The sequence below is a fragment of the Chelon labrosus genome, assembly GCF_963514085.1.
Source record: "Chelon labrosus genome assembly, chromosome: 18".
Classification (NCBI taxonomy): Eukaryota; Metazoa; Chordata; class Actinopteri; order Mugiliformes; family Mugilidae; genus Chelon; species Chelon labrosus.
The window spans coordinates 3157185-3171433 of record NC_140351.1 but is presented as its reverse complement, the minus strand read 5'-3'; the positions used below and the strand labels follow the sequence as shown (position 1 = coordinate 3171433).

The 14249-nt window shown below is 43.1% G+C and overlaps 1 protein-coding gene across 1 annotated transcript in view; it reads left to right on the top strand.

Annotated features, from left to right (window-relative positions):
- Window positions 1-14249, top strand: part of LOC311503480 (collagen alpha-1(XXI) chain) — a 60781-nt gene that overhangs the window by 7081 nt on the left and 39451 nt on the right. The window contains exons 2-18 of the mRNA XM_084566209.1: window positions 2304-2415; window positions 3033-3169; window positions 3352-3471; window positions 4174-4290; window positions 4414-4600; window positions 5866-6031; window positions 6123-6348; window positions 8198-8371; window positions 10139-10216; window positions 10333-10344; window positions 10435-10524; window positions 11344-11397; window positions 11804-11857; window positions 12584-12637; window positions 12715-12768; window positions 13197-13250; window positions 13441-13494. Coding sequence (XP_084422335.1) covers window positions 2337-2415; window positions 3033-3169; window positions 3352-3471; window positions 4174-4290; window positions 4414-4600; window positions 5866-6031; window positions 6123-6348; window positions 8198-8371; window positions 10139-10216; window positions 10333-10344; window positions 10435-10524; window positions 11344-11397; window positions 11804-11857; window positions 12584-12637; window positions 12715-12768; window positions 13197-13250; window positions 13441-13494 — 1710 coding nt within the window. The 5' untranslated portion in view covers window positions 2304-2336. The remainder of the gene's footprint in view (window positions 1-2303; window positions 2416-3032; window positions 3170-3351; window positions 3472-4173; window positions 4291-4413; window positions 4601-5865; window positions 6032-6122; window positions 6349-8197; window positions 8372-10138; window positions 10217-10332; window positions 10345-10434; window positions 10525-11343; window positions 11398-11803; window positions 11858-12583; window positions 12638-12714; window positions 12769-13196; window positions 13251-13440; window positions 13495-14249) is intronic.

The window sequence follows — 14249 nt, the reverse complement described above, 5'->3', positions numbered from 1 at the left end:
AGTCTAATTCGCAAGCCATATATCACAGAGTGTATGTGCCAACTCGACGTTACAACACAGTCTATTCATTGTTGGACTGAAGCCTTGTAATGTTCAAACACACACACATATACTGTATACTGTACAACCTAGAAAGTAAAGCCATGTATCTTGAATATTTGCCTAAAGAAAATCATCAGAGAGAGATAAATGGAACTCTTTTTGTCATATATCGAGAGATGGGCTGAATATGCAACAGTAGACCACCTGATTTTATTTCCACAAATCGATAAATGTCCTGTACTCCCTAGTATGTTGAGTTTTATTTTATTTTTTTTTTGCTTATTTTGACTATGAAAAGTCAGAAAATATCCTGTGAGTATAAATGCTTTTGCCCATTCTTGCCAAAATACCTAGAACTTTCAATCTCTGGCAGTTACTTACAATTTACTGCATGTTATAAGAGCGTAATAACTTTCCAGGAGAGGCGCAAGTCAAATTACCGTAACGTCTGTGAAGCGAAACATCTCAGCTTCCGGAAACCGCTGGAATTTTTCCGATTGTGCAAACCGTGCTCTTGTGAAAATGTGCCGGGGACATATTGGGTTTTAAAGGGTTAAAAATATAAATAATTTTGTGGAAATAGGGCTAGAAACACACAGGAAAGAGTATATATTTGGGGTGAAACCCTCCACAGGCTCCTCATGACAGCACAAGAACAGGCCCTAGGTACAAGAGCCATAGATGCCAAGATCTACAAGAGTAGATCAGATCCAAGGTGTAGACTGTGCAAAGATGCCCATGAGACAGTCCAGCTGGGTCAGCATACATGGAAAGACACAACCAAGTGGCTAGAATAGTGTAGAGGAACATCTGTAACCAGTATGGAATAGAAGTACCCAAATCCCAATGGGCCTCACCACAGAAGGTGGCTGAGAACAACAGGGCCAAGGCTCTGTGGGACTTCAGCTTCCAGACTGACAAACAGGTCCTGGCTAACCAACCGGACATAGTGGTGGCAGACAAAGAGCAGAAGAAGGCGGTGGTGACAGATGTGGCAATACCAGCTGACGCCAACATCAGAAAGCAGGAACACAAAAAAGTTGAAAAGTACCAAGGGTTGAAAGAACAGCTGGATCAGATGTGGAAGGTCAAGCCGAGCGTGGTCCCCGTGGTGGTAGGAGCACTCGGGGCAGTGACCCCCAAACTGGGAGAGTGGCTCCAACAGATCCCAGGAACAACATCAGAAGCCTCAGTCCAGAAGAACGCAGTCCTAGGAACAGCTAAGATACCGCGTAGAATGACCCAACATCGCTGTTGCAGGTGCAGGGTTCGGTTACAGGCAGGTGCAAGTGAACACATCTTAATGCAGCTAACAATTTGGTGCAAAGTCTCCCTGCTGACTCTTTAAAAGTTCTTTTACATCATATTATGTAATTCCACAAAATAGGGATGCCACATCTGAAGAAGTGCGAACAATAAAAAATGGTAAGAGGGTAAAGAAAAAGCTAGAGATGCATTTTCACACGGGAAGAAACAATAGCAAAGGGACGGAGATTACTCGCGTTTGAATCTGATGTGGCGTCACTTCTGAACGGATGTTGCAACGAAGAAATGCAGAGGGCTGACAACAACAGAGGCCTTGTGTCTTAAGTAGCAGCGATTGTCTGACTGATTTATGTCTCTTTATTTCAGTTTCTGTGTGTAGCTGCACCGAATCAAAGAGCACACACAAATGTTTTCTTACTCTGGTTCCCACACATCTCTTACCGCTGCGCCCTTTTTAGACTTGAGAACACATACAGAACTTTGATATTTAAGATTTACTCCAATAAAAAGTACAAATGAATATCCACCCATATCATTCTTTGACAGTCTCTCCAGGAACGTATTCAGCTGTTGACTCAAAAATTGCCACAAATAGTTGAGTAACATTGGGAAAACAGGCCCGGACATAGAGGTTTAATCCTTTGCTCTATTCTTACCACCGTGAAGCTGACCTATCGCTGCACTAAGTGGGCGTAAATGTTTGGGGCGTCAGTTTCGGGAAAGTTATAGAAATGGTTCAGAGCCACGCTCAAAGAAATAGCTCAGAAAGTTATGGTAGTTGGCCTGATCCAGATTTGGAGAAGCAGAAATAAGAAGTACTGACACGGAAGCAATGGACTGTAGAGGCCGGGCTCGGCAGCAATGTTTAAACAACAACATTCAGAGTATTCTGAGAAGTTTAACCTTGCTGTCAGACTGAAATCCCGCCCTCCCTTAAATCCTTGTGTCGCTGGCAGATTAACAAATGGCTGAACATGTTTTCTTGTCTGATCTAGGCTGGTTGGCCCGGACACTTTCACTTCAGAGACATGTTGCTGTGGCCACTATGGGGCGCGATATTGCTACTGACACCGCTGGAGGCTTCAGAGGAAGAGGACGTCCGAGCAGGTACACCTGAGAGAGCCCAACGAAAAGTGACTTATTAGATACTAACATGACATTATAGCACTGGGTGCTGACATCTGGGGGCTGAAATGAAATGAGAAATCTCAGTCTTTCAAAGAGTTTGCTTTGTTTACACCAATACAGCCACAACATTAAAACTACTGACAGGAGAAGTAAATTAACATTGGCCATCTTGTGACAATTCAGTGTTCTGCTGGGAAACTTCTGGACCTGGCATTCATTGGTGTGGATGTTACTTAGACATGTAGCACCCACCTAGACCAGACCAGGCACCCCCACCCCATAGCAATGACACTCCTTGATGGCAGCAGCCATCCCCAGCAGGATGCAGCCACAAAAACGCTTTAAGAACAGCACAAGGTGTTGACCTGGCCTCCAAATTCACTAGATCCCAAACTGATCAAGTATCTGTGGGATGATCCACAGAGGCCCCTCCCCTCAAAGGCCCCCCACTAACAACATTCTGTTTCCAGACACCACAGGACACCCTCAGAAGGCCCATGTCCATTCTCTGACGAATCACCACAAAGAAGACCTGCACAAGGAGGGTAGTCATAATGTTATACCTGATCGTTATATGTGCTATGTGTGTCTAACAGGCTGCAGCACAGCTGTCAATGACCTGGTGTACATCGTTGACGGCTCATGGAGCGTTGGCTTCTCTGACTTTGAAACGGCCAAGCAGTGGCTCATCAACATCACCAGCCAGTTCGACATCAGCTCCCACTACACCCAGGTAGTAACACCATCCACATTCTTGTCTAGCTGCAACTTTCCTTTTTAATTTGAGCTCTCGTTTCTATTGTTGGATTAGCATCTTTGTCAAATCAACACTGTTCATGGTGTCATCCATCTGAGTCAGCTGCTTGCTTCTGTTACATCTCCGTTCCAAGTGACAGCTCTGTTTGTCTGTTGAAGGTTGCCGTGATCCAGTACAGTGACACCCCTCGCCTGGAGATTCCTCTGGGGATCCACCAGGGCGGAGCAGAGCTCATCCAGGCCATACAGACCATAACCTACCTGGGAGGAAACACACAGGTAAGACCGCATGTTTTCTCTTTACAACTCCTTAAGCTGTGATTTACACAAGAATATAGAGCACTGTGTTTACAGTAAATATTCACTACATGGACTTAAACATGTGGATTTTGGTTTATTATGATTTCAATAGATTTTGAGCTTTAATTGTGCAAAATTCCCTTCAAAATGAATCTTCCAGCAGTTGCCTTTGTATTCTTGATATTAATCAACCTGACAGGTCTTTAGACCATTAGCAATTTAAAGGATTATGAATTAATTTATTCAAGGGGTGCAGTTGTGCACGGGTGTGGGAGGGCTCTTGTCTTGGCTCGATTGAAAGTGATTATTGTAAATGATTAAAACTCAAGGATTCAAACGCAAAGTACAACAATGCCATTATGTAATCTGCAATGCTGTTTTGCACGATTGCCGTTGGTTGGGTGCAGTAGGATGGTAACCAGGAGTGTAAAACAGACTTCACTCTTGATACGTACTATTAAAAAGTCCTACTGCAAGCTTGCCTTCCACAAGGTCTACGTCCAAAAACAACAAACTAACAAAGTGGAGCAAGCTGAGGCAGGTGCATAACCACATGGCATCACCACAAGCTCAGAAATGGTCAATAAACACTAAAAAGAACTAAAATTGCATGTCCACCCCTCTTAATTCTACGTCAGCCACTGGAGGCTGTTAGTTTTATTAGCATTTTCTCTGTTGCAGACGGGCAGGGCCATCAAGTTCGCCGTGGACCACGTGTTCTCGTCCTCCCAGCGGGCCAGCGCGGTCAAGAACCGCATCGCTGTGGTGGTCACTGACGGCAAATCTCAGGACGATGTGGTAAATGTCACTGGAATGAAACCAAGACGAGTTTATGTGGGCAGCCCTGACAGTGACAGCGCCACAGAGCTGCAGCCGCAGTTTTCCGTTTACATTAAAGTACATTAACTTTTCTTTCATTAGGTGGATGCCAGCATGGAGGCTCAAGCTCAGGGTATAACGATGTTTGCTGTGGGAGTTGGCAATGAGATCACGACCTCGGAGCTCATCTCCCTCGCCAATAAACCATCGTCCACCTATGTCCTATTTGCTCAGGATTACACCAACATCGAGCGTATCCGGGACTCCATGGAGCAGAAGCTTTGTGAAGGTCAGACAATGAGTCCATCTCTTTGTCTTGTCTCTCCTGGCAGTATTATTTTTTTGTGGCGACAAACACCTGGCTGGTGAAGGAACTGCTTACCCCCAAAGCAAGTTAGCAATTCAATTTGATCCAAAACAATCCACATTTTCTCAGGTCGCTTTACAGAACCCATGCCATGAAACCCCCTGAGTAAGCACTGAGGTGACGGTGGCAAAGAAAAAAACTCCCTCTGAACAGGAAGAAACCTTGAGTAGAACCCATCTCATATTGGGGGACCCATCTGCTTGAGGCCGGCCGGGTAGAGAGACAGAAAAACAAGGGGTGGGATAAAGCACATGTGCAGCATATAACCATGAAATGAACAAGAGTGCATAATACCTGTAGCTGGGAGACTGATAAAGGAACAGATAGAGCAAGCATTCAAAGTACAACTGAAGTACAGGAGCATGTTTTGGCTGATATTCTGTAGAAATATAAGAGGTGCTACAAGCAGGTTGCTTATGCTTAACATTTACGTAAGAAGTGTAAGCAATGGACACTGGTCAGGTTCATGGGGCCAGGCCCACAGATGAGAAACATGCAGCTCTGCAGAAAGAGATTAAGATGTATATTTAGAAGTTGATAGAGACCAAAATATTCAACTTGAGTTCAAAAGGCTACTAGAAACAAAACTATGAAGGAATTCTGCTGTTAGCCATGCTAGCTTTGAAGATGCTATGCTGTGTCCTGGCCTCTGTCTTAGGGCTGACCCGAGCCCTTCAGAGAGCGAAGACAAGCCTGAATTATGGAGTCATCTGCTAACCTGTCACAGCATCAATCTCCATTACATTGCGCAGCCCAAACAAACAGCGCATTAACACGTGCTCCTCGGATGGTCTCGTTTTCCTGAGTTGGGAACTTGTTTGTATGACTTCGCTGTGTTTATGAGCTCTTAGGACAGAATGCGGATACGTTTTTCCCTTCCATGCGTTTCAACAGCACATGGGAGAGCTGTTTCCAGCACTTGCAAGGCAATTATGCACGGACATATGTATGCTGATCGCAAACCAAATATGGTGTTAGGCGCAGTTTAGGTTCAGGCTTCTGCGAAAATGGCGTCAACAACTCAGGAAGTCATCTGACTTGCTGTAACATTCACATGTATTTTTCCAGTCAAGGAACTCATTATTCAGATTTTTCTTACGTCACATGAACACACAATACTGTAGCACAACGGAGTATGGTATGGCTTAATTTGAAAGTGGCTGAATAAATGACACTGCTCTTCCTAGAGTCTGTTTGTCCCACGCGAATCCCGGTCGCATCCCGTGATGAGAAGGGCTTCGAGCTGATGGTGGGCATGAACATTCATAAGAAGGCCAAGAAGATCACCGGCTCTCTGGCTTCTGAGACAGCCTACGCCCTGACTGCCTCCACAGACATCACTGAGAACACCAGGTACTGTTTCAATAAATCAGTATCAAGAATATCAGCTATAAAACAATGAGATGTTTTACTTTATTTCATCTTTCTTCCGTCTTCCATCCAGGGAGATTTTCCCAGAAGGCCTCCCTCCTTCATATGTGTTCGTAGCCACTCTGCGTCTCAAGGGGACTTCTAGCAAGATGCCCTTTGACCTTTGGAGAGTGCTGTCAAAGGATAGGCAGGTCCAGGCTGCGGTGACGCTGAGCGGAAGAGATGAATCTGTCACCTTCACCACCACCAGCATGACAAACATGGAGCAGAGAGTCATCTTTAAAGCAAGCTTGGTGCAGGTTGGTGCTAGGTCGGAGTGTCGATAACGGATCAGTGTGGGAGGAATTTTTCTCCCTTGGCTTGATGACTTTTGGTTTTGATTTTAAAGTCAAAGCTCAAACTTTTGTTGGCCTTTCTCTTCTGCAGTATCTTGCTACTCATCTGGGAGACATTGACCTATATGAATATATAGGCTAGGGTTAGTGGTGTAGTGGTTAGCACTAACGGCTCACAACAAGAAGGTTCTGGATTCTGGGTTGAAACCATACAGCCTATGGTTGGATCTCTCCCTGTGTCGGCATGGGTTTTCTCCTGGTGCTTCGGCTTCCTCCCACAGTCTAAAGACATGCTAGGTTAATTGGATGTGATTTTGAAAGGTTGTTTGTACCCCGCCTTGCCTCTAAACGATAAGCAGCAACAGATAATGAATGCATGACTCAATCAGTGGAACAAATAAAAAGGTATTCTTCTCCACCTAAAGTTCGCAAAATCTTGAGTTCTTGGGAATAATGGCCTGAACTTTGCCAGCTAGGTGATCTAAAGATTATTTCAGACCATTGTTATCTACGTTTCAGGGCACTTGTAAAGCTACAACTGTTGTACGATGCCGTTCTTGGGTGCACCAGTATAAACAATGAGGACCTTCAGATTTTAAGTAAACCCTCTCAGTGTGGATAAAACTCCCGCTGGATGTCTTCTGTCTACTGCATATGTTCAAAATATGATTTTTGGTCAAAACTGGGGAAACTGTGCACGTCAATCAACCATGTTCAGTGCTTCTTTAAAACTAAATTAAAAAATCTCCCTTAAAGATCATTTCGAGTTGGGTTCGTCCAGTGGAAAGTTCTTGTGGTCCTTGTGGAAAGTTCTTGCAGTGAAAATGCCTCCACAATCGAAAAGTTGGTTTAATAAGTTGGATATATAAACTTGTATTGGTGAGTGTAGTCTGCTGTGCTACCGTCAAAGAACACATTGTGTTATTCGAGCGTCTCCTCAGATCTCTGCTGTCCCTTCATGTTAGCTGCTGCGAATGAATCCGACTCGGCCGGCTTGCAGAGAGCCAAAGCAGCAGCTATTTAAACATCACCATCATCCCCCGCGCAGTCCAGCGCGCCGCTGAACTGGTGAAGATGTAACGTGATGGAAGAAGGAGGCTCAAAGAAAATGTTTCCTACTCTAAACCACTGTGGAAACTCGTCGGTGGATGTGTAGCGCTTGGATGCATGCCTCTGTTTCCATGGCAGCACAATGTAATGACCGTGCTCCTTGCCGGGTTATTTTTTCCACGAGGCACCCACCTCCCTCCATCGTAGCACACACCTAGACCTCAGCGTGGAGCTCTGAACAGGGTTGTAATTATGTTGAACGTGTGTTTGCTCGTGTTTGATTTGATTCGGTTTGATGTGGCTCAAGGTAGGAGCCTGTGATTTGTCATTTGGAAATGACGGCCGAGGCCCGGGCCCCAATCAGACAATAGCCGCTCTGTCTCTCCCTCTCCCTCTCAATGGTTTTGAACGAGTTGTGATGGAAAAAAAAAAAAAGGAGGAAGGAGTACTCGCTCTTAATACCTCGCCACTCACAACTATTTGCGGAGTATTTAGGGAACACACAGTTTTGGCCCCGCTGACAACATTAGATTAGCTGAGACACATGCACACGCACACGGGCTGCCAACAGAAACGGAAGACTCAGTGAAAGAAGATTTGACAAGTTAATAATTGTTTTCACGTCCAACTTTTTCTCACGAGTGGAAGCTTGAACAAAGATGCGCTTCAGCCTTCTCCCACGTTAATGCATCTCTGTATTTGAGATGACCCTGAATAAAGGAAAGTATTCATGCAGTTCATATTCTCTCTCTCTCTTTCTCAGACGCTGTACGATGGAAAATGGCATCAGCTTAAAGTCCTGGTGAGGCCGCGCCGGGTCACCAGTTTCCTTGATGATGAACTGATCCAGGAAGTCCCGTTGGAGCCGGTGGAGCCCATTTACATTAACGGGAAGACACAGGTGTCTAAGAGGCAGCGGACAGACCTCACTGTGCCTGTGAGTAACAAACCTCATCAGCTCCAAATAACACTGAAACTACATGTGATCTCTTGAGAGAATATTAGATGACTGGAGAGCTTAATTTACTGGTTTTTGCACGATGAAGATCAAGTAGTGTCTAAACATTGTGTTTTGGGAGTTTCATTGCCGTTGGTTGTTGACAATGAACAGATGTAACATAGTTACATAAGAGCAGACGGATGGCATGGAGTTAAAAACTCTTCTTCAGCCTCTCAGTTTTTATCCTCAGGCAGCGGAAACGCCGGCCTGATGCCAGTAGGGAGAAGAGAGAGTGTCCAGAGTGACTGGGCTGTTTCAGGAGAATTGTTCCTTGCCTAAGGAACAATTTGAGTTGAGAAAAAACAACTGCACAAAGAAAAATGAAGCCATTTCCACAATGTTCAGACTAAAATGGATCAGCAAAATAATACAGCTGATGCTGGAGTTAATGTGGATTGAACAGATTAACTCATAAACACAACATGACAGCTTGAAGAGTGAAGAATCCAAATAATTCTGCTCTAATGTCCTGCTGTTGCCTTGTGTTTTTCATGACGTATTAGAACAGGGGCGATTCAATAGCCCTCAATTTCTAGACTTGGTCACATGACCAAGGCACACTGCTAAGTCAGCTAATGTCAAATAAAGAACAATATATATAATGTGAAGTTGTTTCATTCAAATGTCTCTCCACCATCATTAAGGCAAGACAAGCAGCATTCACTTTGCCATTTAATATTATTAATCAATATCATCTGCTTCGCTCAGAGTTCAGTAACTTTATTTTCATTTTAAATACGGTGACGTTGTTATACCTAACTACTTTAAAGAGTCACGCTCAATGACAAGTAACAGGATTAAGCGTGCAGAGTTGTGTCCCTTCAGGGTGGTCACTGAAAACTTTGCCACATTGCCAGTGCTGTAGTTTAAAGTTTGTCCTCCCTCAGGGGCCCCCTTCTGTCCTGGGCCACCAGACAGTTCCCTTCTTTGCTTGTTGACAAGTTTAGCCCCTAGATTAGGAATTGAAGTTTGCAAGATGCCATCTTTTGCACTATTGACAGTACTCATTGCGTACTTGGTCACACTACTGCATACATTTAAGAATGCAGGTCATGTCTGATACCTTATTGCCTGTTGTATATATTGTATATACACCTGTGTTATTTAATAAAAAAAATTATTAATAAGTTAATAAGTTTTTGTTTTCTATTGCTTAGACATTTTTCACTTTTTTTGTCACAGTTTATGACTTGTAGGTGGTTTAGGCTTCTCCGTCAATTTGACACCGTAGACCGCAGACCGCAAGAGGTGTGATTGGTCCACTTGGTGGTAACGTGTTTCCTCTTTAGTATTTCCGGCTGCTTCTCCATCAATTTTCGAATTGATTGTTTTGCATCAGTAAAGATGGAACACACCGAGGAAAGGTTAACTTGAGGAGGTTCGGAGATACGAACATTTGTACGACTCGTCTAAGTTGAAATTTCGGCAAAGGTTTCAGTCTCCATTGTTGAAAGTGAAGCAGGAAGTAGAAACAAAAATTTACCCGACTGGTAAGAAAGCCACAGCGCCGACTAGTGCTTGGGTGGAGTTGTTACAGAGCGAGCCAGACTGATGAGGTACAAGTATAAATGGCTAGCGCCGGTGTAGGCTACATACGTAGGTTAGGGCGTCTGTGTCCCGCAGTACCTTAAAAGAGCCTTTAATCTTGCCTAATAATATTATATACAAGTAATAATATATAAATATATATATTTTGTTATTCAGGTGGAGATTCAGAAGCTGCGTCTGTACTGTGATCCCTATCAAAGTGAGAGAGAAACGGCGTGTGAAATCTACTCTGTGGTAAGATCCGACTTCTATCTGCACTTCAAGAGTCACACTTAAAGGTCTGTATGTGGCTGCAAAGACGATAACCATTATTTTATTTTCTCTTGTCCCATCTCTCCATCGACATACAGGATGATGAAAGGGTAATGTCCTGCTTCTCGCACATTTTAGTAAAACTTAGCAAATAAACATTTTGCGCTGAAGTGTTGTAAGCCGTCTCTGTGTATCCTCAGTGTCCTCTGAACCGAACGGCCACAGAGGAGGAGGAAGACTGCAACTGTGCTCTTGGCCCACCGGGGCAACGTGGCCCCCCAGGACGCATGGTAAAACCATAGATGACTTACCCCGTCCTGATAGTTCTGACACCAGGGGCCTCCAAGCGCACATAAGTGCGTGGAGCTCTTGAAGCAGTTAAATGTGGAATTCCGTTTCTGGTTTGATGCTTCGTCTCAATAATCACCCGTCCCAAATTGCATGATTACATATTGGAAGTTATTACGCACGCTTATCCACAGTGGTGTGTGATGAATGGAATAGGAGGAGAGACCACAACATGCAAATTGGAAACCACAGTACTGCTAGCTTGGTGCGTATTTGATGTGGATTTGGTTCATCATACAAAAACATAACATACATATCAGGATGTTCACTCCTCATGTCCTATGCTAATGATCTCTAATGGTGCATGGTTGCGGTGACTCACTACTAATGAGTCTTTCTGAAGAGCTGCCTAAACATACAGCCTGATACTCATTTATATCTTTTTTTTTTTTTTTTTTCAGATGTGTTGGAGATGCTTTCTGTTCAGTTCTCTGTTTCACTATGTTATTAACTGAATTCAAAAACAGTTATTTAGACTAAAATGGAATAGAAAAAAAGCTTGTTGGTTTTGGGTGTGTTGGGGGAAGGTTTTGAGAAAGACAATGTGGATAATATATAAATAAGCATTTAAATTTACACTTAGCAAAACAATGCGCCAGAGAAAACAACAAATGTGATGGTAGTAAAAATATGAGGACCAATAAAGTTATTTCCATTCGCTGTGAGGTTCAGCTGTCGGGATATTTCAACCTAAGTGATGTGTGCTTATTTAAGCTCATGTACTTTTATGCTTGTAGTAATAGAGTGTTTTGATGCCGTAGGGTTCCCGAGGGGAGAGAGGGAGAGAGGGACCACCAGGACCTGATGGTAAGCCTGTAAGTGTTAATCAGTTTCTCCATCAGTATTTCTTTCTTTACCACTTCATGCACGGTGTTAGGACTTGAATTATAATTCAGATAGATCTGGTTGGTGAGAATTTCCTGAAAGTCCGGAGTACTGTGATTTCAGTGCTACATATACCGACATGGCCAAGCTGTATACAGTATACAATACAATATAAATACAATTAAAAAGTATTTCAACAAGACATTGATCTGTATAAAACAAAAATAGTTAAAAACATATTCTAATAAAAAACAGTTTAAGAAGAAATGCTCCACCGAAATATGTAAGGATTCTCAATCATTTATCAGCTATAATTCCAGATCCGTGGAGGATGTGTGGATCAAGACCTGACCTTTATTATGATGATGGAATTACTGAATATTGTCTCGCTTCTAGGGTAAAGATGGAAACCCCGGTGAACCTGGCCCTCTGGGATTACCAGGATTGGAGGTAAAAAGCTTGTGCATCATCATACCTATGAATAAAAGAATGCAAATCAAACTTTCCAGTTAGATTAAGCAGCACTTGCTGTCTTCCTCTGACCCTTTGGAATCTCTTCTTCCCGTCTTATTCGCAAACACGTTTAATTTAAGAAACAACACAAACCTCGGTTCAGCTGTGTCTCTTGCTATGCAGACGATATACAACTTTATGTTTTTTGTTAATCCTGGACACCAAACCTTCTCAATAAGATTAGTGCCTGGATATTTTATAGTTTCTTGGTGTTTCTGATCTGTAGCACAGTTAAAATTTGTTAAAAAATTCTGCTCACTGAATTTACAGTCTCTTGGCATTGCCCAGTTTGAATTTCACAATTTGTGGTGATCAAATCTTTTGCTGTCCCAGTTATCGGTCTTTGTTTTGGGGAGGAAAATGAAAATGTTCTGCACCAGGGGTGTTCAAAGTGTGACACTGTGCATCACCACTCAGGCTAAAACAAGATGACTACAGTTCCCACAGTGCACGGGTACTGACATAAACAGGAAAGGTTTCCACAGTGAAGAAAGTTAAGAAGACGATGATTCTTAGGCAAATTCTCAAGGAATAATAATTAGTAAGATAGCTAAAGTAAGAAATTATACTTGAAAATATCATGAACAATGATTTATGTCATTTATTTGAGTGAATTAAGGTGTTATGACTTGTCCAATCTATTATATTCTCTTTGCTGGGCAGGGTGAACAGGGGCCGGCAGGACCAAGAGGGGAGCCTGGTCCTAAAGGTAGCAAGGTAAGTTTGCATCTAACCAGAATGTTGGGTCTTTTCCCAGAATTGACAGTCCTGACGTTATTACTGATTCTTTCCAGGGAGACTCAGGGGAGCCTGGCATACCGGGAGAATCAGGGCCCATTGGACCCAAGGTAAGAGTGTCCATTACCACCATGCCGTACAATCAAGTAATTCATAACACACACATAAAATGATGTAGATGTGTTTGTTTTCTTCAAACTTGTAGCCCAGGTCTTCAGATGACTCACTTTGTCGATCACAGATCTTGTACAAGCCAATTCAAATAAATCTGACCATGAAATAACAATAAACAAGGCAATTACAACATTTGATTGGAAGTAGAAGCCTGTTCCAAAGCTTCGGAGCTGACACCCCAAAGTCGTGAGAGAAAGCAATGAGCTAATATTTCAAAGCAGAGTCAGGATTGTAGCAGACCTCATCTTACTGATGATCCTGGATGCGTCCTGAACACTTAAAATGTTAAAAACACGACGAAATTGTAATACGTTAAATACGGTAAATGCTGTTACATATTACTAGCAGCCTTCTCTGTGTGCAGGGTCTTCCTGGGGACAGAGGTGAGGCAGGGCCTCCAGGAGAAGCTGGACCAATGGTGAGTAGCAGCTCTGTCTAGCAGTCATGTCTATATTAAAGCAACTTAACCAATACTTACAGGATGTAACGCATGAAATGTCTGGGGCCAGTACAGTAAATAATTCTGCTTTAAATGGAATATTAGTGTAATTATGTTGGATTTGGTTGCTGATGCTCTTCTACATTGACTGTTTTTATTCTCCAAACAGGGGAAACCAGGACTACCAGGCATGGGTGGACTGGTTGGGCCACGGGGACAACAGGTCAGTGCAGAATTTAGCCTTTGGGAGATTAAGTGGACATGTGTATATTAAACTCCATCTCTGCAGAACATTCATGCCGAAACCATATGCATTAATATGAAGCTATAACAGCCTGCTGGGAGAGCTTCATTCAAGATTTCTGCACCCGGCTGAAGGGGTTCTCTCTGGTTCAGACTCAAGATCATCAGATTAGACGCACTGATGATTGGTGATAACATTCAACAATCCAGCTCATTCCAAAGGTGTTGCAGAGCGTTAAGATCACGTCTCTCATACCTTGAGGTACAGATGCCAAATTCTTGTAAAGCAAGGGTTTCGAAAAATGGATTCCACAAAAAACAGAAGCATACTGTTGTCTAAATGTGTGGTTAGCCAAAAGTAGAAGTGCCTTCCGCTATTTGCATGAATTAGACTACAGGAGTGTTTTGTTTATTAAACCGAAACAGCTGGTAGAGCAAGTAGTTGATTTTTCATTATCACAGAATATTGGCTAGATAAGACCATGACAACAACCGAAGGTCACGGTTAAACTAAAATAATAGATCTCATTTTGGAAACGAACCTTGTAGCATTCAGACCTGTTCCATGTGAACACAGAGGCTGTTTTAAGCCGCACTGCTGCACAAACTGTAGCACACAGAGTCATCGAGTCATATCTTGTTTCACTCACGGGAAAGTGGAACAATCCTTAAAGCCCCATTTGAGGGGGATTAACATTTCAGGAGGAGGTCAGATATTCCCTGTGGTAATTCACC